The sequence below is a fragment of the Prionailurus viverrinus genome, chromosome D1 (genome assembly GCF_022837055.1).
Source record: "Prionailurus viverrinus isolate Anna chromosome D1, UM_Priviv_1.0, whole genome shotgun sequence".
NCBI classification, from domain to species: domain Eukaryota; kingdom Metazoa; phylum Chordata; class Mammalia; order Carnivora; family Felidae; genus Prionailurus; species Prionailurus viverrinus.
The window spans coordinates 80,228,632-80,252,704 of record NC_062570.1 but is presented as its reverse complement, the minus strand read 5'-3'; the positions used below and the strand labels follow the sequence as shown (position 1 = coordinate 80,252,704).

Sequence of the window (24,073 nt, the reverse complement as noted above, 5' to 3'; positions counted from 1 at the left end):
CTTTGAGTATGCTTGATTTGAGTAACTTCCTAGGTTAGGTAGCTATATACCCTCAGGAAATATTCTTGCTTTCATAAAGAGGAGATCAAAGAAGACTAAACATGTCATAGGAAAGCTTAACACCAGCCCTCTAGGAGATTCAAAAATGCTGTCTATAATTTCACATAATCCTGAATATCAAGGAGCTTCATATAGTGATGAAAAGCAAGGTTACTATTTTTAATTTTCTTTGAAACATTGAAGTTCAACTCACAGTGCATTGAGGGCAGATCAAGATGACAAATAATTCTCTGGCCTTTCATCAGATCTAGTACCAAGAATAATTACTTTCAGCAAATATAAAGATCTTATGTTTCCTATCGTTTTTGGAAGCTCTTTTATGGAAATTCTTTTGATAAATGCTCAAATTATTTTCTTATTGTCAAACTCCATGTAGAATTTTGTGATGGACACTTCCCCAGGGATGGACACACAATGATATTTCATCAGAACAAATTAGTCTGAAACTAATCATATTGAGTTTGCCCCCATAACAACCTTTTGAGGAAAACAGCATTATCCTCATGCTATTGGTAAGAAATTAGTTTTTTAAAAACTGCCTTTGTTACACAGATGATTAATTACAAATTCAAATCCAGGTAGTTTGCCTTTAGAATCTACGCTTTTTTTTTTCAACATATGAAATTTATTGTCAAATTGGTTTCCATACAACACCCAGTGCTCATCCCAAAAGGTGCCCTCCTCAATACCCATCACCCACCCTCCCCTCCCTCCCACCCCCCATCAACCCTCAGTTTGTTCTCAGTTTTTAAGAGTCTCTTATGCTTTGGCTCTCTCCCACTCTAACCTTTTTTTTTTTTTCCTTCCCCTCCCCCATGGGTTTCTGTTAAGTTTCTCAGGATGTGGATCCTGAGAAACTTAATAGAATCTATGCTTTTAAATGCTAGTTATACTTTATACCAGGTATCACGGTACATATTTAGCAATTACACATTTTAGTTTATCAAGGTCATTGTTTTGTAACATTAGCTCTCTTTCAATAGGAATAATCACCATCTCCAGTTTAATTTCTCAATATCTCATATGTGCAGTGAATAATTAGCAGAGGCCAGGATTTGCAATTGGTCTGTTGAATTCCAAATCCTATCCTCTCACACATGATTCTGAATAACTAACATTTACTCACAGATTCCAACACAGGCTTCCAGGAGAGTGATGGTAAAGAGAGAGCCTAGCATACTCAGAGTGCTCACCTAAGGGAACTTGTCTGTGCCTATAAAGGACCATTAGAAAGAAGCATATGCCTATAACTGAAGAAAGCAGTATTAGTTTCTCTCTACATGTCTACAATATTGTATAGACAGAATGGATTAGAACCTACCCCTATCTTTAAGAAGTTGGTTTTAATACACTGGAAACTAGAGTATTTTAGGTGTTTTTAATCCTTTAGTGCATTATATTAACAAATTTACATTTTCCTGGAAACAAATGAATTTGCTAATTTTCTTTTGAATTAATTTTAGTTTGTATCATCTTTGAGTATAGTGATTATTTTTACTTGCTATATTTTCTTTGAAGCAATACTTCATTTTACTGGGTCTCATGTTTCCTAACTTCATCTCTCTTGAGGAGATGTTTTGTTTTGTTTTTCCCCTGGGACTGGCAAACAAAACAGGGTACTAACAGGAGTGCTAGAGAGGGAATTTAGAAATTGGAGTTAGTCTGCAAGTTATGGGTAAAAAGGTTTTCCAAAGCATTTGTCTAGAGAGACAGGAAGCTTGTCCAGAGTCAGTAAGGGCTTAATTTTCACTACTGAACTAAAGGCCATTGGGTAGCTTCTCCTTTGAACTGACCTTCATCTCATCAAAATTTATCCATAACTTCCTTCTTCTTAACCAACATATCTTCCATCTCAGAAGCTGGTTATGTTCCTAGTGCTCTCCACATTCAACTCTTCACCTTGTGATCATATTCCTATCCCTTGGTACTTCTTCTAGAATTTTGACTCCTTAATATACGTCTCTAAGTTTTGTCTTCATTATCTTTCTTCATTCCTCCCTTTCTCTCTTACTAAAAATGTACTCAATCTCCTTCTATCCTGCTAAGAAGCCCACCCCCCACATTTGTCCAAATTCTTCCTCTTCATGACTAATATCTTTTAAAGAATCATCTAGTCTTCTCACAATTCCTCACAAATTTGTCCAAATTTTATGCCCTTAGCACTTCTCAAATCCATCCCCTCCACTCCCTTCCCACCACCACTCTCTCACTGTTTCACCAATGCTATTAATCTCCCAACAATTTTGTTTGCTGGTACCATCTTGTCCTCCTCCACATGCTCTCTACATCGCCACAGGTGTACCTTGTTGTACATATTGTATATTGTGCGTTGCTTTATTGCACTTAGGAGATACCGTCTTTCTTTTACAAACTGAAGGTTTGCGGCAACCCTGCATCAAAAAAGTCTAACGGTGCCATTTTTCCAATAGCGTCTGCTCACTTCCTATCAATGTGTCACATTTTGGTAATTCCCACAATATTTCAAAACTTTTCATAATTACCATATTTGTTATGGTTCTCTGTAGTCAGTGATTATGACTTGCTGAAAGCTTAGATGATGGCTAGAATTATTTTTTGATGGCTAGCATCTTTTAGCAATAAAGTATTTTTATGGATGTGTGGTTATTCAGAATATTTTAACGTGAATACTTGTCAGAGTGTGCCATTGTTCAATATTTTTACTTTTCCAGAAAATGCAAAGACTAGAATGTTTTAATTCTGACCACCCTCTCACTACTTTTAAGCTACTATCATGGTGTTTTAGGCCAATTATAACCATGGATTTTTATTACATTGCAATCAATGTAATCAATTATTACAATCAATGTTGCTTTATTTTGCCCACGTTACTGATATCTTTGAGCACATCTCTTTTGCAACTGAATCCTTCCTTTAAAATCCTTCCTTTAAAATCCTTCTGTGAGCTCTTTTGGGAGTAAAGTCTTTCAGTTCTTATTTGTCTGAAAATTATTTTTATTCCCCCTAGTTCTTAAAGGGTATAGACTAATTGGCAGTTGTTTGATCTCAGCCTATTGAAGATATTTTTCCACTACTTTCTGGCTTCCATCATTGCTTTTGAAAAGTCGGGCATTGGCCTAATGGTTATTACATTGTGGGTAATCACTATTCCATTTTTTGTAATGGGTTCTTTCTGTATGCTTTTCAAGTCTCTTTATCTTTTGATTTTTTTTAGCAATAGAGCATTTTTACCTTAAGGTATGTACATTTTTTAGACATAATGCTATTGTACACTTAGTGGTCTACAGCATAGCATGAACGTAACTTTTATATACACTGGGAAACGAAAAAATTCATTTGACTCACTTTATTACAGTGGTCTGGAACCAAACCCACGATATGTCTGAGATATGCCTGTAATGGAATTATCTTCTTAAAATTGTAATTTCTTCACATTTCCTTTGTTAAAAAACTTTTAGTAGATTGCTAGTGCCTGGGAGATATAAAAATAAATGAATAAAAAATTCCTGGAGAAAAAGAAAAGTACTATTGACTTAAAATGAAGCAAGCTGATTAAATTCATTACAGATATCCTTTTCTTCTGAAAGTATAATAAGGAAATATCTCTTGTAGATGCAGTTTTTTTGGGGATTAGTAATTTTTATTGCATCTAAAAGGGCAAAAGAAAAGTTGGACAATAACTTCTAATGTCTAAGACAAAATGTCCCTTGCATTCATTGATAATCAATGGAGGGTATATTGGGGCTTGTCTTACCTATGAATAGCCAAGTGGTAACTAGAAGGTAATCTAAAATGCCTTTGAAATAACATAAGCTCTGTCATGCTGGAGGCACCATGAAAGTTATTACTATTTTATGAGTGTCTAAAAATGTTATTGAAAATATAGGAATACAAAATGGAACCAGTCTTCTGGTTCTCCCACTGTGGGTCCCAGAAGATTGTGTGGCAACATGAGGAGTGGTAGAGGCCAAGCAGTGCAGCTTCATGAAGTTTCTAGTCATAATATGGCCCCCAGCACATGGCCCCTGCCTTGCTGCCACCAGGATGCATTAGAAAATCGGCTTTGCCAAAGGGGCAGTGAAACAGGAGCCTGGGAGGAGATCAGCAGGGGAACTTGTCATCTAAGCTCCTGCAAAAGTGGAAAGAAAGGCAGGAAAGGCAGCAGGAAAGGATAAATAGTCAGACAAAAATGTGCAGACAAAGGCAAAAAATGTTGAAAATGTCTAACCAAGAAACTGAAGAAGATTTATTGGCAGAAATTGGAGAAACTACAAACAAGGAGGGTTCAGCCTCTGATGAAGCAGGAGAGAAAAAACCGGAGTCCAATTAGCAACATGTCCCATATCTTACCAGTGGTCCCTGTCTCTCTTCTGATACAATCCAGAGGAATATTTTTAACAGGTATCTCATAAATATAAGTATTTCAACAGCTCTAGAAACATTTTTAAGAAGGAGAGAATTCTGCTTCATCCCATTTTGTGTGTGTGTTTTTTTTAAAGAGTTGAAATCATTTGCTGGTTATTTTTGGTAGCGAGAAAATAGTGGAATATTGAATATGGGAGGTGTTGATTGTCTTGATTATCATTCCCCAGTTGGGGAAATAGTTGTTATATCCTATAATACTCAGCACCCTGGATGGCAACTTGGAGCCACAAACTGCATTTAATATGTCTTGAACATTTTATTTAATTTACTCTTTTCTTTTAAATTAATCTATTAATTAATTTATTTTTAAATTTACATCCAAATTAGTTACATCCACGGTGCAACAATGATTTCAGGAGTAGATTCCCTAAGCCCCCTTACCCATTTAGCCCATCCCCCCCCCACAACCCCTCCAGTAACCCTGTTTGTTCTCTATATTTATGAGTCTCCTATGTTTTGTCCCCCTCCCTGTTTTTATATTATTTTTGCTTCCCTTCCCTTATGGTCATCTGTTTTGTGTCTTAAATTCCTCATATGAGTAAAGTCATATATTTGTATATTTCTCTGACTAATTTCACTTATCATAATACCTTTTAATTCCATCCACATAGTTGAAAATGGCAAGATTTCATTCTTTTTGATTGCTGAGGAATGCTCCATTTTATTTATTATTTATTCATTTTTAATGTATTTTTTTAAATTCAAAGCAGTTAACATACACTGTAGTATTGTTTCAGGAGTAGTCTTGAGCATTTTAAATTACTTCTCTTCTCATGTTATCTTTCTTTTTTTAATTTTTTAATTTTTTTTATTTTTATTTTATTTTTTTAATATTTTTTCTTATTTATTTATTTATTTATTTATTTTATATGAAATTTATTGACAAATTGGTTTCCATACAACACCCAGTGCTCATCCCAAAAGGTGCCCTCCTCAATACCCATCACCCACCCTCCCCTCCCTCCCAACCCCCATCAACCCTCAGTTTGTTCTCAGTTTTTAACAGTCTCTTATGCTTTGGCTCTCTCCCATTCTAACCTCTTTTTTTTTTTTTCCTTCCCCTCCCCCATGGGTTCCTGTTAAGTTTCTCAGGATCCACATAAGAGTGAAACCATATGGTATCTGTCTTTCTCTGTATGGCTTATTTCACTTAGCATCACACTCTCCAGTTCCATCCACGTTGCTACAAAAGGCCATATTTCATTTTTTCTCATTGCCACGTAATATTCCATTGTGTATATAAACCACAATTTCTTTATCCATTCATCAGTTGATGGACATTTAGGCTCTTTCCATAATTTGGCTATTGTTGACAGTGCTGCTATGAACATTGGGGTACAAGTGGCCCTATGCATCAGTACTCCTGTATCCCTTGGATAAATTCCTACCAGTGCTATTGCTGGGTCATAGGGTAGGTCTATTTTCAATTTTCTGAGGAACCTCCACACTGCTTTCCAGAGCGGCTGCACCAATTTGCATTCCCACCAACAGTGCAAGAGGGTTCCCGTTTCTCCACATCCTCTCCAGCGTCTATAGTCTCCTGATTTGTTCATTTTGGCCACTCTGACTGGCGTGAGGTGACACCTGAGTGTGGTTTTGATTTGTATTTCCCTGATAAGGAGCGACGCTGAACATCTTTTCATGTGCCTGTTGGCCATCCGGATGTCTTCTTTAGAGAAGTGTCTATTCATGTTTTCTGCCCATTTCTTCACTGGGTTATTTGTTTTTTGGGTGTGGAATTTGGTGAGCTCTTTATAGATTTTGGATACTAGCCCTTTGTCCGATATGTCATTTGCGAATATCTTTTCCCATTTCGTTGGTTGCCTTTTAGTTTTGTTGGTTGTTTCCTTTGCTGTGCAGAAGCTTTTTATCTTCATAAGGTCCCAGTAATTCACTTTTGCTTTTAATTCTCTTGCCTTTGGGGATGTGTCGAGTAAGAGATTGCTACGGCTGAGGTCAGAGAGGTCTTTTCCTGCTTTCTGCTCTAAGGTTTTGATGGTTTCCTGTCTCACATTTAGGTCCTTTATCCATTTTGAGTTTATTTTTGTGAATGGTGTGAGAAAGCGGTCTAGTTTCAACCTTCTGCATGTTGCTGTCCAGTTCTCCCAGCACCATTTGTTAAAGAGGCTGTCTTTTTTCCATTGGATGTTCTTACCTGCTTTGTCAAAGATGAGTTGGCCATACGTTTGTGGGTCTAGTTCTGGGGTTTCTATTCTATAACATTGGTCTGTGTGTCTGTTTTTGTGCCAATACCATGCTGTCTTGATGATGACAGCTTTGTAGTAGAGGCTAAAGTCTGGGATTGTGATGCCTCCTGCTTTGGTCTTCTTCTTCAAAATCCTTTGGCTATTCGGGGCCTTTTGTGGTTCCATATGAATTTTAGGATTGCTTGTTCTAGTTTCGAGAAGAATGCTGGTGCAATTTTGATCGGGATTGCATTGAATGTGTAGATAGCTTTGGGTAGTATTGACATTTTGACAATATTTATTTTTCTAATCCATGAGCAGGGAATGTCTTTCCATTTCTTTAAATCTTCTTCAATTACCTTCATAAGCTTTCTATAGTTTTCAGCATACAGATCCTTTACATCTTTGGTTAGATTTATTCCTAGGTATTTTATGCTTCTTGGTGCAATTGTGAATGGGATCAGTTTCTTGATTTGTCTTTCTGTTGCTTCATTGTTAGTGTATAAGAATGCAACTGATTTCTGTACATTGATTTTGTATCCTGCAACTTTGCTGAATTCCTGTATCAGTTCTAGCAGACTTTGGGTGGAGTCTATCAGATTTTCCATGTATAATACCATGTCATCTGCAAAAAGCGAAAGCTTGACTTCATCTTTGCCAATTTTGATGCCTTTGATTTCCTTTTGTTGTCTGATTGCTGATGCTAGAACTTCCAGCACTATGTTAAACAACAGCGGTGAGAGTGGGCATCTCTGTCGTGTTCCTGATCTCAGGGAAAAAGCTCTCAGTTTTTCCCCGTTGAGGATGATGTTAGCTGTGGGCTTTTCATAAATGGCTTTTATGATCTTTAAGTATGTTCCTTCTATCCCGACTTTCTCAAGGGTTTTTATTAAGAAAGGGTGCTGGATTTTGTCGAAGGCCTTTTCTGCATCGATTGACAGGATCATATGGTTCTTCTCTTTTTTTTTGTTAATGTGATGTATCATGTTGATTGATTTGCGAATGTTGAACCAGCCCTGCATCCCAGGAATGAATCCCACTTGATCATGGTGAATAATTCTTTTTATATGCCGTTGAATTCGATTTGCTAGTATCTTATTGAGAATTTTTGCATCCATATTCATCAGGGATATTGGCCTGTAGTTCTCTTTTTTTATTGGGTCTCTGTCTCGTTTAGGAATCAAAGTAATACTGGCTTCATAGAATGAGTCTGGAAGTTTTCCTTCCCTTTCTATTTCTTGGAATAGCTTGAGAAGGATAGGTATTATCTCTGCCTTAAACGTCTGGTAGAACTCCCCTGGGAAGCCATCTGGTCCTGGACTCTTATTTGTTGGGAGATTTTTGATAACCGATTCAATTTCTTCGCTGGTTATGGGTCTGTTCAAGCTTTCTATTGCCTCCTGATTGAGTTTTGGAAGAGTGTGGGTGTTCAGGAATTTGTCCATTTCTTCCAGGTTGTCCAATTTGTTGGCATATAAGTTTTCATAGTATTCCCTGATAATTGTTTGTATCTCTGAGGGATTGGTTGTAATCATTCCATTTTGATTCATGATTTTATCTATTTGGGTCATCTCCCTTTTCTTTTTGAGAAGCCTGGCTAGAGGTTTGTCAATTTTGTTTATTTTTTCAAAAAACCAACTCTTGGTTTCGTTGATCTGCTCTACAGTTTTTTTTAGATTCTATATTGTTTATTTCTGCTCTGATCTTTATTATTTCTCCTCTTCTGCTGGGTTTAGGCTGCCTTTGCTGTTCTGCTTCTAGTTCCTTTAGGTGTGCTGTTAGATTTTGTATTTGGGATTTTTCTTGTTTCTTGAGATAGGCCTGGATTGCAATGTATTTTCCTCTCAGGACTGCCTTTGCTGCGTCCCAAAGCGTTTGGATTGTTGTATTTTCATTTTTGTTTGTTTCCATATATTTTTTAATTTCTTCTCTAATTTCCTGGTTGACCCACTCATTCGTTAGTAGGGCGTTCTTTAACCTCCATGCTTTTGGAGGTTTTCCAGACTTTTTTCTGTGGTTGATTTCAAGCTTCATAGCATTGTGGTCTGAAAGTATGCATGGTATAATTTCAATTCTTGTAAACTTATGAAGGGCTGTTTTGTGACCCAGTATATGATCTATCTTGGAGAATGTTCCATGTGCACTCGAGAAGAAAGTATATTCTGTTGCTTTGGGATGCAGAGTTCTAAATATATCTGTCAAGTCCATCTGATCCAATGTCTCATTCAGGGCCCTTGTTTCTTTATTGACCGTGTGTCTAGATGATCTATCCATTTCTGTAAGTGGGGTGTTAAAGTCCCCTGCAATTACCACATTCTTATCAATAAGGTTGCTTCTGTTTATGAGTAATTGTTTTATATATTTGGGGGCTCCGGTATTTGGCGCATAGACATTTATAATTGTTAGCTCTTCCTGATGGATAGACCCTGTAACTATTATATAATGTCCTTCTTCGTCTCTTGTTACAGCCTTTAATTTAAAGTCTAGTTTGTCTGATAGAAGTATGGCTACTCCAGCTTTCTTTTGGCTTCCAGTCTCATGATAAATAGTTCTCCATCCCCTCACTCTCAATCTAAAGGTGTCCTCAGGTCTAAAATGAGTCTCTTGTAGACAGCAAATCGATGGGTCTTGTTTTTTTATCCATTCTGATACCCTATGTCTTTTGGTTGGCGCATTTAATCCATTTACATTCAGTGTTATTATAGAAAGATACGGGTTTAGAGTCATTGTGATGTCTGTATTTTTTATGCTTGTAGTGACGTCTCTGGGACTTTGTCTCACAGGGTCCCCCTTAGGATCTCTTGTAGGGCTGGTTTAGTGGTGACAAATTCCTTCAGTTTTTGTTTGTTCGGGAAGACCTTTATCTCTCCTTCTATTCTAAATGACAGACTTGCTGGATAAAGGATTCTCGGCTGCATATTTTTTCTGTCTAGCACCCTGAAAATCTCGTGCCAATTCTTTCTGGCCTGCCAAGTTTCAAAAGAGAGATCAGTCACAAGTCTTATAGGTCTCCCTTTATATGTGAGGGCACGTTTACCCCTTGCTGCTTTCAGAATTTTCTCTTTATCCTTGTATTTTGCCAGTTTCACTATGATATGTCGTGCAGAAGATCGATTCAAGTTACGTCTGAAGGGAGTTCTCTGTGCCTCTTGGATTTCAATGCCTTTTTCCTTCCCCAGTTCAGGGAAGTTCTCAGCTATGATTTCTTCAAGTACCCCTTCAGCACCTTTCCCTCTCTCTTCCTCCTCTGGGATACCAATTATGCGTATATTATTTCTTTTTAGTGTATCACTTAGTTCTCTAATTTTCCCCTCATACTCCTGGATTTTTTTATCTCTCTTTTTCTCAGCTTCCTCTTTTTCCATAACTTTATATTCTAGTTCACCTATTCTCTCCTCTGCCTCTTCAATCCAAGCCGTGGTGGTTTCCATTTTGTTTTGCATTTCATTTAAAGAGTTTTTCAGCTCCTGGTGACTGTTCCTTAGTCCCTTGATCTCTGTAGCAAGAGATTCTCTGCTGTCCTCTGTACTGTTTTCAAGCCCAGCGATTAATTTTATGACTATTATTCTAAATTCACTTTCTGTTATGTTATTTAAATCCTTTTTGATCAGCTCATTAGCTGTTGTTATTTCCTGGAGATTCTTCTGAGGGGAATTCTTCCGCTTGGTCATTTTGGATAGTCCCTGGCATGGTGAGGACCTGCAGGGCACTTCCCCTGTGCTGTGGTGTATAACTGGAGTTGGTGGGCGGGGCCGCAGTCCGACCTGATGTCTGCCCCCAGCCCACCACTGGGGCCACAGTCAGACTGGTGTGTGCCTTCTCTTCCCCTCTCCTAGGGTCGGGATTCACTGTGGGGTGGCGTGGCCTGTCTGGGCTACTTGCACACTGCCAGGCTTGTGATACTGGGGATCTGGCGTATTACCTGGGGTGGGTAGACAAGGTGCACGGGGGCAGGAGGGGCAGGCTTAGTTTGCTTCTCCTTAGGTGATCCACTTCAGGAGGGGCCCTGTGGCAGCGGGAGGGAGTCAGATCCGCTGCCGGAGGTTTGGCTCCGCAGAAGCACAGAGTTGGGTGTTTGCGAGGAGCGAGCAAGTTCCCTGGCAGGAACTGGTTCCCTTTGGGATTTTGGCTGGGGGATGGGCGGGGGAGATGGCGCTGGCGAGCGCCTTTGTTCCCCACCAAACTGAGCTCTGTTGTCAGGGGGCTCAGCAGCTCTCCCTCCCTTTGTCCTCCAGCCTTCCCGCTTTCCGAGCAGAGCTGCTAACTTATGTCCTCCCAGATGCTAAGTCGCGCTTGTTGTGGGAACACAGTCCGCCCAGCCCCTCCGCTTTTGCCAGCCAGACTTGGGGGCTCTGCTTGGCCGGCGAGCCGCCCCTCCGCCCCGGCTCCCTCCCGCCAGTCTGTGGAGCGCGCACCGCCTCGCCGCCCTTCCTACCCTCTTCCGTGGGCCTCTCGTCTGCGCTTGGCTCTGGCGACTCCGTTCTGCTAATCCTCTGGCGGTTTTCTGGGTTATTTAGGCAGGTGTAGGTGGAATCTAAGTGATCAGCAGGACGCGCGGTGAGCCCAGCGTCCTCCTATGCCGCCATCTTGACTAGAATCCCTCATGTTATCTTTCAGTAGAATGGTTTTCTAAAGAAAACCACTCCTTTCTAAAGAAAACCTTGGCTCTCACTGTCAGAATTTCATGCACTCTGTAATATCTTTGGTCCTGGTAGTCCAGTTTCTCTTTTAACTTTGGTAACGTGCTAAGTATGTAGTGTATGTAATATTGTGAGTTAAGGAGATTTACGCCACAACAGCTTAAATGAATTAAATGAATTATATCCTCATGTTTCTAACAAATGTCTCTGAAAGAAGTTCACAGAGATGCTCAACTAATTTATTTCTATAAGTGATATTCTCATTGTATATGTATCAAGGATCAAGAATTAATGAGAGCTAATGAGGATTTGGTTTTGGCCTATTGCAGGGTACAAACCTGCACACCAGCACTGAAAAGAATACATCAAAGCTTCCTTGTTGGTTAAATGTTTATATTTACCAGATAAAGTATGTCTTATAATTTATAACATAATTTTACAAATATTTCTGTGCACACATAACATGTATATTCATATAATAACATGTAAACTATGATGTATTTTTAACTTAAAATTAACTTTGTTGCCACATATATGCCATATCTTCTTGGGGAGTAATCAAAGAAGCCATTAGGACCTCCTAGGACCAAAAATGAAATCCAAACAAAACTCCCGAGTTGTAATGTTATAATTTGACGAAAATGGTTTAGACTTATATGTTACTTTTTATCCTTACAATAACCTAGACACAAGATATAAAATATATTTCTGTAGCATGGAAAACCACCAATAACCGGTAGATGTTAAGGTAACTAAATGGGTAGCTAATGGCAGACAACTAGTAGAAAACAGATCTGTGTAAAACTTCTGAACTGGTTGAGAAATCTCTTCTAGAAGCAGGGAAGCGTGTGCAAAGTGCAGGCTTAATTCTTATACTCCTTCCCCATTCTTAGAGTAAGGATCTTAACAGTTCTTAAACTTGGCTGTAAATTAGAATAATCGGGGAGCCTTGAATAATACCCAAACTAGTCTGCTCTTTTGCTGGATTGTATAAGAATTCTGAGTGTTGACACTCAGGTGTCAGTGAAACTCCCAATGATTAAAAATACAGCCTAGGTTGAGAACCTTTGGTCTTCTGATGATTCCAGGTGGACTGCTTTGAGAGTTCTTGGAAATTGCACTGCAACAGATTTTTGGCAAAAGAGAGGGAAATACAAATCCACTTTGCTTTAAACTGCCGGGCACCAAACAGAATACATTTTTCGCTTGGATGCCTTTAAGCTGCAGAATAGGGTCACTGTTGACTGTTGCCCTAGAATGACTTTGGCATTTCTAACAAACTAGAAAAAAAAAACCCACAGAAAACAAAAAAACAAATCATCCTTGTCCAATTAAGTAGATACCACAGTGGTGACCTTTACCAATGTAAACTGCAGCTAAATCCAAGGCAGTGAGTTGCATGGAAAGAAAAAGACAGAAGGTGGTAACCGCCTGGGGTGGGGACGAAATAATGGATTTTTGTAACACAATTTCTTCATATTTTATCAGGATTGCTAATCTGAATTGCTTTTCATTTCTGCTGCCTTTCAATTTTCTCCTTTCTTCATGGCATTTACTATTATGATCACTGACATTAAATGTATTGTGAGACTTCATCCATACTATTATGCTAAAAAAAAAAAAACTGTAGTTTTATACTCATTTGGATACATGTATCGATGTATCTTATACTCACATATGAACACTAAAACAAGGCACATGGTTTTGTTTTAATTAAAGTAATATTCTATTTCAAAAACTTTCTTTAAATCTTCCCCAAATGTTATCCTGGTTTCTAGATATAATACTTATTTCATACCTTTACTCTTTCTCAGTGTTAGACACTACTACATATGCTGAATGCCATACTGAATTTTCTTATTCAATCTTCATATCAACTCTGTAGGGCTGGGGATGTTACTATCTCTATTTTATACATATTGAAGATTAGTCTCAGAGAAGTAATATGATCAAGGTTTCAAAGTTAGAATATTGCAGAAAAAAGATTTTTACTTGGTCTGTATGACTCGTGAATCTTAGCTCTCTGTTTAAAAAATAATTTTCCGGGGCACCTGGGTAGCTCAGTTGGTTGAGCTACCGACTAACCTGAGCTAACCTGAGCTAACCTGAGCTTACCTGAGCTACTTCGGCTCAGGTCATGATCTCCCAGTTGATGAGTTCGAGCCCCAGGCTGTGCTCTGTGCTGACAGCTCAGAGTTGGAGTGGGCTTTGGATTCTGTGTCTCCCTCTCTCTCTCTCTCTCTGCCCCTCCCCCACACATGCTCTGTCTCTCTCTCTCTCTGTCTTTCTCTCTCTCTCTCAAAAGGAAATAAACATTAAAAAATAATAATTTTCCTTGTATTCATGTTATGTATTTTATTATATTAAATTTCTTAGATGTTGATGAAAAGTGCAGCCTTTTACACGGGCAGCAGTCCCCTTGAAACATCAAGGGTCTTGGCTGAAACACGTGGGACAGAAACACAAATATTTTCTCCCTTTGAAGGTCTCTGCCCTGATGTGGTAACTGGTGAGTTTTGGACCAGGAAGATGACCCCGTGGTGGGGAGGTGAGAACGACCCAGAAGTCCCCAAGAGGCACACTGCCTTGGAGTCACGGTGAAGGCAGGGCCCACGTACACCTTCCTGATCATCCCTACAGAGGGACAAAGGCAGAGAGAAGCCGAGACCTTCCTGTACTGCATGCAGATACATCAGCCCTGAAGAGGAGAGGAGAGAGGAAGGAAGGAGGCTGGGAACTGTCTTTGACTAACATGCCAAGGCCTGTGTCTGGCATTTTTCTCATCTTATTTAATGTTCCCAGAAACGCTCAGAGGTAAACATCATTACCTCCGCGTAAAGTGAATCCTAGCTCTTAACCTCCATATCATGCAACTGTAAACACCAATGGCATTGCTGTATTAGTAATTCATATTATTTCACCTAAAAGTAGACCTTTTAGTAATATGCCTCCTGTTCTTCCTCATACGCTTATATATTTCCTAACTTACACAAAATCACATTTAATACTTTATAATAAAATGAAAATAATTATGGGAAACAGTATAATAAATATATAAAAATTGTTAGTTTTTTTCAGAACATGTCATTAATTGAGCAGTTTTTAAAAATAACTATTTTGCCTTTACTGAGCACTTAGTATTCATGTAGCTCTACCACACAAGCAGAAGACAAAAATAAATATGTTGATCACATATTGTTTGTATATTATGATGCCCAGTAGACCTATCTTAAACATTCAACGCACCAACACATAAGCCACACTCATACATACACGGTCAGTGTTATTTACTAACTCTGGGGTTAGAAGAACCCTGATTTGTAGTGTTTGTCAATTTCAATGGCATAAATACTACTCATTTTTCAATCTATCAACTTGATATTTATTGGATATGAATTGGAAAGGTATCAGTGGCACAGCACTGTAGTATTTTCACTCTCTGGACCCAAAAGACATAATATTCTCAAGAAAAGAGATAATATCATAATGTGGTAGTTTTGGTATTTACCATGTTTGCTTATAGTAAATTTTACTTAATTGTAAGTGTATATAATTAATATTTAATAAGGGCTGTGGTTTAAGAGCTGACTAGGTCAAATTCTGAAAATTTATCAGTTGGCTTTAAAATAAATATTTTAATGTTTATTTATTTTTGAGAAAGGGAGAGACAGAAGGTGAGTGGGGGAGGGGCAGAGAGAGAAAGGGAGACAGAATCTAAAGCAGGCTCCAAGCTCTGAGCTGTCAGCACAGAGCCTGATGCACAGACCACAGGATCATGACCTGAGTCGAAGTCAGATGCCCACCCAACTGAGGCACCCAGGTGCCCCAGCAGTTAGCTTTTAAAAGCAGGCATGAGCCATGGAATATTCACATTTCTAAATATACAAAATGGCTCGCATATTCTGTTGGTTTGTACTGGTAAAAATGGCATGAAAATGTCATGGTCTTCAGCCCAAATGTATACAATAAAGAGAGGATATCCCAATGAAAAGTAAGAGGTGTTCTTTTACCATAAACATTCCACTATTAAACTACACATAAAACCATACTTAAGTCATGTCTCTTCTCTGATGTCCTTTTGGTTCTCATCTGTTTTCACTCCACACTGTCTTATCAGGCAACTTAATCTACTTCCAACATTTAATTGCCATCCACGGTGATAATGCTAAATCTTTTATTTGCACTCAGATGTCTTCCCTAAATTTCAGATTCAAATGTTTAATGTCTGCTGCATATAGACATTTGATTGCATGAGAGACCTCAAACACTTAGCATGTTGAAAAACAAACCAATTTGAGTTCTCCTCTTGCCTTTTGCATCACAGTGAATGAATGCAAGCACTGAGTGTTCTTCACTTCCTGCCTTTATGGATCCCACTTATATATAGCAGTTCTATGCCCCCATTAGCTCTGGAACCCTGTGTCCATTTCTGCACCCTAGATGAGATCACCATCATCTCCTGCATGGATCAATGAAATAGAGTGTCACTGGTTTGCTTGTTTCCACTGCACTTTAGAATTATTTTATTCAAATGCAGATCAGAGCTACTGGCTTGAACCTTTGCTCTTTGCCTCTCTGTTGGAACATTTTCTACATAAAAAATACATACTCTCATAACAAAGACATAATCTCATGTGCTTTTGAATCCAAGTCTCCTTAGTTTTTATCTTTAATGAAAGCTATTGAATTCTAAATACTAAAAACAAACAAAGTCCTGACCTACCACATACCCCTTGCATTTTTTCTCCCCTCTCTCTTTACAGAGAATTAGCCTTCAGAGTCCAAAAGGTCAGGGTTGTGTGATTTCAAATTTGCATCCCCAATGATGATCCCAGGCCTGTCTTACAGATGGAAAACAATTTAATTGAATAATAAGCCCATAATGAGCACTCAATAATATATGTTCTCTAACTTCCAAATAAGGAATATATCCAAGAAGAGGAGCACTGCTATGGATCGAGTATTTGTGTCCTCTAAAATTCCTGTTAAAGCCCTAACCCCCAATATGATGGTATTAGGAGATGGTCCTTCTGAAGGTAATTAGGTTTAGATTAAGTCCTGATGGTGGGGTTCTCATGCTGGGATTAGTGCCCTTATAAAGAATATAAAGAGAGGGGTTCCTGGGTGGCGCAGTCAGTTAAGCGTCCGACTTCAGCCAGGTCACAATCTCGCAGTCCGTGAGTTCGAGCCCCGCGTCAGGCTCTGGGATGATGGCTCAGAGCCTGGAGCCTGTTTCCGATTCTGTGTCTCCCTCTCTCTCTCTGCCCCTCCCCCGTTCATGCTCTGTCTCTCTCTGTCCCAAAAATAAATAAAAAAAAAATGTTGAAAAAAAAATTAAAGAAAAAAAAAAGAATATAAAGAGAGAGAGAGAGAGAGAGAGAGAGAGAGAGAGAGAGAGATTTCTTCCCATTCACACACGTCTAAGAAAGACCATTTGAGCACTTAGCTAGAAGGCAGCTGTCTACAATAGAGAAGAAGGACCCTTATCAAGAACTGAATCTGGGACCACCTTGATCTTGGGCTTCACAGCCTCCAGAACTGTGAGAAATTAGTGTCTGTTATTTAAGGCACCTAGTCTATGGCATTTTGTGGTAACAGCCCAAACTGGCTGGAAACACAGCAAGTGTCATTTCAAATGAATTCTGTAGAAACATCAGTCTGGACACTGACAAATGTAGAGCAAATCATGGAGCTAAAGCACAGTCATTTCCTTTAAGGAGAGAGGAATATGTAGCCATCACTGTATTCAATGTATGACCAAGAGCTGTGAGGGATAAACACTGTGCTATCAAACCACTGAGAATAGAGATAAGTAATTTTAACTTGGAGGGTCAAGAAAAAATTCACTCAGATTAGAGAGAAGCAGAGAATGGAGAATATAATGAAGGAAAAGAGGCTGACTGACCTGACCGAGTGTTCTCAGCAGAAACATATAAAGGCATCCTCCAGAATTAAAAAAGTGGAGGTTATCAACACACTAATTATTTTTTAGGTTTTTGCTAGTAGATTCTTGTAATATTGAACTTCCCACCTAATGAAATCTGTGCTTTTAAAATCCACAGTGAACAATATATATATTTAATGTAATAATGTGTATATTACATTATTGTAATAATGTGTATATTACATTTATTGTAATAATGTGTATATTACAATATATGTATGTATGTATGAATCACATATGCATATACACACACATGGATAATACAATGACGATTTTGACTGAATTATCAATCTTCTTTCAGAAAAATAAAATAAAATGACATTTTTTTGGGGGAGGGTTGGGGGCATTTTGTCTGTTTCCAGATGTAAGTTGAAAATAGCTTACTTGAAAACGTTTCACAGATTTCAGGAAAAAGCATTCAAAAGTTGAAGATTTAAGAAACCAAATGGAAGTAGATGAGACCAGTTATAAATCGTGGAAACAGGGGGATTATTTGTTTTTATTTTTATTTTTTAATGTTTATTTAAAACATTTAAAGGGAGGGGCAGAGAAAGCGGGGGGTGCAAAGGATGTGAAGCAGGCTCTGTGCTGGCAGCAGAGAACTCACGAGCCTCAAGATCATGACCTGAGCCTAAGTAAGACATTTAGCCCATATTTGTAATGTTCATGTCACAACAACACTCTGCTAGGCACTGAGGAAACTGAAGCATAGAGAGGGCAAGTGATGTGAGCCTCTCACAATTATACAGGCATAACATCACCATGTCCCCATGGCTGCAGTTAGCCAACTTTGAAGATGTACCCGTTAAATGCCCTCATTTAAACATTCCATTTTTGCCCGGGTGGCTCAGTTGGTTAAGTGTCCGACTTCGGCTCAGGTCATGATCTCCTGATTTAGGAGCTCAACCCCTGCATCAGACTCTGTGCTGACAGCCCAGGGCCTGGAGCCTGCCTCATATTCTGTGTCTCCCTCTCTGCCCTCCCCACTTGTGCGTGCTCTCTCTCTCTCTCTCTGTCTCAAAAATAAGTAAACATTAAAAAAAATTTTAAGTTCCTTTTTAATATATATAGAGAAAAGGTTCCATGACTGAAGGGTTTCTCTTATATACACCCTATATGACATCATACCATTCAGGATTTTTAAAATGTTATCTGAGATGCCTGCAGAGATTAAGCCCCAAGTACACATAAAGTACAATCTCCACCACTAATGAAAAGATAAAGAATGAGGACAAACCAGAAACCGTAGAGAAGCTTTTAATGCCAATCCATAAACTAGAATGCTCTACAATACATCAACTTAGATTTACTGAATTTTATCTTAAGCAATTGGATTTTTCTGTTATTGTTTTTTTGAGAAATGAGCAATTGCTAAACCAGGCTCATCTAAATGCTTCCTACCTTTTTCTGTGATAAGCCAAGGGAAATAATAAATATTTATTATTTATTTCAATGACAGGACCTACATTTACTCATAATAAATCAGGTAAGTAACAATCAGTAATTTCCTTCACACAGTCAGGGTCATAGAGAGCCCAGTTTTAATTGGGCCTAAACAAACATATTTTGAGTTGGAGACAAGTGTTGTGTGCCCACAGAATTACAAAGTGCTTTGCCCAAAGTCATCAGACTTAATAAGGCTGAACCTTTGCTCCTCCCTTAGACCAACACTAAGGAAGTAGAGTGTGGCTTCCTGGTGGGTGGGTAACATTGTGTGAGAAGCAGGGCATTTTACCAGTAACCAGTTTCAGTGAATTTCTTCAGGGTTTTTCGGAAACATAAAAAATATATTATTATGCAACTTTCTTCCTGAATTTGTTTAAGTAAATAAACACTTTAGACCTAGAGTTTTCAGAGGCAGGAAAAAATAAAGAAAAATATTGGCCTAAACATTATAGAGATCCTTAGGTATACAATAAAACTAGAATAAGATTAAATGGAAATACATACTTTAAATGATTTTTGACAGAGAAACATGAGATTACACAGACTAAATCTGTGCAGTCCATACATTGATAACAGCTAAAAACATTAGATTTTTCTCTTGTTTTTGATTCAGAAAATAATATTTCTCTAACCTGCCATCTGTGCACACCTCTTTTAATCCAAATGTGGGGAATCAGAATAAGCAGTAAAAAAAAAAAAAAAAAAGCTCCAAATGTATGTACTACATCACTGTGTAATTGCATCAGTGGTTCTCGGGTGTGTCTGGGCTTTTAATGTTTATTTATTTATTTTGAGAGAGAAAGAGAGAGCATGTGCACATGTGCACAGGCAGGGGAGGAGCAGAGAGAGAGAGAGGGAGAGAGAAAATCCCAAGCAGGCTTTGCATGGACAGAGCCTCATCCCAGTAATGGTGAGATCATGACCTGAGCCAAAACCGAGAGTCGGGTGCTTACCCAACTGACCACCAGCTGCGCCTAGAATACTCATTGTATTAGTATGAGTATTACTCATTGTAATAGTAAGTGGTCCTAAGGCAAGTGATTAAAGAACCGGCACTCTCAAATATACTGCCTGAAACTAAACTTTCTGTAATAACTCTTTCAGATTTTCAGGATTTATTTAAGTGGGAGCCTGTAAATAGGAGGTTCTGACAACTGAAACAAAAAGCAACAAATGCCCCTCTGCCCTGTCTAAGGGAGTGTGGTGGTGCAGAGTTGGAGGAAGCTCTGCTTAACTCAATTGTTCGCAAAATCTCCTGGGGAGCTTTTAGAAGCTACTGATGAGTAGAGCCCAACCAGAAATAATTTAATGGGTTTGGGGGGAGTACCAAGGGTGAGGATTTTCTTACAAGTATCTCAAGTGAGTCTCACGTGTAGGAAGCGTTGAAAACTATGGACTTAATTTTTTTTTAAAAACGATCTAGTTTTGGAATGATAATGATTATGCCCAAGAGAAAGTATTTTCCATATTAAGCTTCTGGTGCATACTGGTATGTGGTATAAGATGTTTTCTTTGGGTGCCTGGGTGGCTCAGTCAGTTAAGCGTCCAACTTTATTTTTAATTTTTTTTTAATGCTTATTTAATTTTTTGAGAGAGAGACAGTGATCAGGGGAGGGGCAGAGAGAGAGGGAGACAACGAATCTGAGGCAGGCTCTAGGCTCTGAACTCTCAGAGCCTGACGTGGGGCTCAAACTCACAGACTTTGAGACGACCTGAGTCGAAGTCAGATGCTCAGCCGACTTAGCCACCCAGGCACCCCAAGCGTCTGACTCTTGATTTCAGTTCAGGTGATCTCATGGTTTGTGGGATTGAGTCTCATGTTGGGAGTCTGTTTGGGATTCTCCCTCTCTCTCTCTCTCTGTCCCTCCCCTGCTCATGTACTCTCCCAAAATAAATAAATAGACCTTTAAAAAAGGAGATTTTAAATTATAAAATAATTATCATCATTAAGATATTATTAACATAAAATTATATAATGAGAAATGTATTAAATTATAATACTAAGCGATTATAGTTATTATAAATAAAATGCTCTTAAAATATTATTTTAAAATCATTTTAGATTTTGGAATAATAATGACGATTATTTTACAGTTATGTAATCTTGCCTAAAGAACAACTGGCTCTCTAGAAAAAAATGATGTCTTCCAATATTCTCCAAGTGACCACAAAGACATTACAAAGGGTTAGTAACTTCTACTTACTTCCTAATCGCTCAGTGAATTTGATACCTTACTTGGATCCACTCTGCTGATCACATAGAATAAAATATAAAGACAGTGTATTATTTGATTATACTTTCAGAGCATGACTAAAGCGTACCTTGATTTTTGTCCTTGCATCAGGAATCATACTGTCAATTGTCCCAGGGGGAACTGACATCTGAGTTGGATTTGTTCTGGCTAGACTCAAAGGGGGAGGCGGTTGATTACGGAACACAGTTGACAGGCAGAGATGGACGGTCTCTTTCATTGCTTTCAGCTGTGAGTCCTATGGAAAAAACGAGAGAGATGACAACTGTTAACATGTGGTTCTGGTGGTCCTCGATTTTATTTGATTTGATTCTCCCTGTCCTCCTAGCCTACACTCATTCCCCACACAAATGCCTACCAATTTCAAATGTAATTGCTTAACTTCTAAATTCCACTATGACATGCTGTTTAATGCACACATAGTCTGTTTTTAGGAGCTGTGTCTCATGATATGTTTTGAAAACTGAAATTGAAAGACATGTTACTCGAATGGATATGATTTCAATAGCGATAGTTTGCTGGCAAGGCAATGTATGCTAGGGTCATCTTCAAGTAGAAAACGTCCTTAGAAACCTGCCGTCTTTCTATTAATATTAATCGCTTTTACTACAAATTATTTACAGGGGCAATGTAGGCCCCTGTGTTTCTCGGATTAGCCTGCAGCACCACTCAATTTCTCCACATATTGGAGAAAACAAATTTTGTTTCTATAAAACTCTTACTTCCTATGGGCCTTGTTAAGTGGTACTTGTTACTCTGATGTGATTGTAAATTATAAAATCTACACTTTCTTATATTTGCATAGGATATCACAGTATTTCAAACTCTTTCACATGTGAGAAATAAGTTTATGTTTTCTAACAACTGTGAAACTGGTATCATTATTACTATTTTAATTAAAGAAATGAAAGCTCAAGGTTTTCAGACTTTTTTTTTTTCTGGTTTATATCATAAGGCAGACTGAACTAACGTAGACAACTATCTGTAACTCCCATCTTACCACCAGATTCCACTGCTAAAAATATTTTTAAAAGTTGATAGAGTAAAAAAAATAATAATAATATAAAGCTGAGTACAAATCACAGAGAGACCCACCCCCCCCCCCCCGACCCCCCACCCGGAGCCAAAATAGAGACCTACAACTTTTAGGAATCTTATGGTAACTCAGGGATAATTTTGGGTATGGATGTAGGCCCAAATAGGAATATGTTACATAACCATCTGTCTCAACACATGAGATGTGGTGTTTGGGGCAAGAGAGATGAAGAGATGAGTTACTGGCGTCAAGATCCCTGGACAAGCTGGCACATGTGGAGACAGCACATGCAGTGTATGCACGGATCAGTGGAATGGCGAAGTCTGTTGTCTTCCCGATAAGGTAGCATACTCCTCAAAAATCTACTGTCTTTTATACACTATGCCAGGAATACACCTCCATGTAGCGTCTGCTCCTCTTTCCTGTTCTATGGTATAGATCCTTCCCAAGGTCTCCCTCTGGGCTTCCTACTCTTCTGTGGTACATGACAAGATTTTTTTTGAAGACGAGAAAGAATGTCTTGCTAGAACATCAGTTAAGACATCTATTTCATGATAGCAAGAGATTAAAAACAAAACAAAGCAGCAAGAAGAGCAGCAACTTGGAAATATATAAGAAACAGAACCAATGTGTATTTTCTTCTCATTAATATTTCCCTGACAAGTTATCTAAGACAGCATAAAAATCTGATAAGAACTAGGATGGAGGAGTGTTGTTAAGTGGACAGGACATGGCTAAGTTGAATGATGACATTTTTCCTCAAAATGGTCCCTTTTGTCTGCTCGCCTGAGCCCCTAACTTCCTGTCCTTCTTCCACCCCATTACTTTCTTTCCTTTCTCCTTTCTATTCTATCATGTATTTGTCTTCTTCATATAATTTATCTCTAATTTTTAATTTTTATGCATGTATATATATATATATACACACACATGTATAAATTGACTATTTTGTTCAAAACTGTGTACTTAGCACTTATCATGATCCTTGACACATTAGAAGGGGCTCGCCAGAAAGTGTTTTGAATAAATGACTTAAACACTTAAGTGAAAGTGTTGTTTCTCTATGTCAAGGAAGGAGAGTGACAAGCTATCTCAATGAAAAAAAAAAATGAAATAATCGTTCAAATTTCTCTCCCTACTGGTGCTTTGTTATAATCTCGGCTGACTCTTTTTTTCCGTCAGTATGGACTAGAAGATGATGGCATTGTGTGTTGTGTCAGAAGTGAAATATTCCAGGTAGTACTTAATAATTTACATATGTTTTCTGCCTCACATATTATAGCAAGACAATGGAAATAGAGCTAATATGACAGAGTCAGCAGGTTTGGGCCCAGACTCAAGGTTAATGTGCCTCTGAAATGTAGACTTTCAATCACCTCAGATCATGCAGGAAGGAATGATGGTTATTTTATTCACTGCATTCATACCTTGGACCCTCTAAATACACTATGTATATAAAAGTTGGATCTATAATAGGCCTAAGGTATACTTCACCATAGCAAACAAATTTCTGAGTAATGGCTGAACTTGGATGCTGAAATTATATAATAAACTGCATCAAGTTAATAGCTTAGAACATCAATTTCCAGCAAATGCTGTTCAGGCAAGATAAAATTTCCACTAGAACAATACAGGGGTGGGGGGGAGAGGTACATATATGTTATATTTTTAATGATCCGAACTTGGTGCGATAATCTCATCTGTTTGCATAGGTCTCCTGACGTGACAGAATCAACATCACAATGACACAACCTCCAGCTCACCACCTTTCATGGCCACGGTAGTAGGACTATCTTTGCTCTTCTGTTTCAACCCATTCCTAACCTCTTACCTCCTGATTTTATTTCTTTTTTGAACCATAAGAACTTGACCTGCTACCTTAGATTCTGTCTCTGCTCCTTGATTACACTGTAGATTTTTCCTGCCAGACACCCCAGTTGGCTGTGAGCCACCCTGTCCTCATTTGCTCAGCTGTCTACCATAAAAACATCTTCCTAGTTAGTTTCTCTGACTTAAGAGAGACTGTTAAGGATACTACGCAGGGTTTGGCTTGACCCAGTTCCATGAGCAGGACTCAGAAAATGATTTTATACCACAACATCATT

The 24,073-nt window shown here is 38.4% G+C and overlaps 1 protein-coding gene across 1 annotated transcript in view; it reads right to left on the bottom strand.

Annotated features, from left to right (window-relative positions):
* LUZP2 (leucine zipper protein 2) overlaps nt 1–24,073 on the bottom strand; it is a 509,386-nt gene that overhangs the window by 60,438 nt on the left and 424,875 nt on the right. Inside the window, exon 9 of the mRNA XM_047876647.1 lies at nt 21,003–21,170. Coding sequence (XP_047732603.1) covers nt 21,003–21,170 — 168 coding nt within the window. The remainder of the gene's footprint in view (nt 1–21,002; nt 21,171–24,073) is intronic.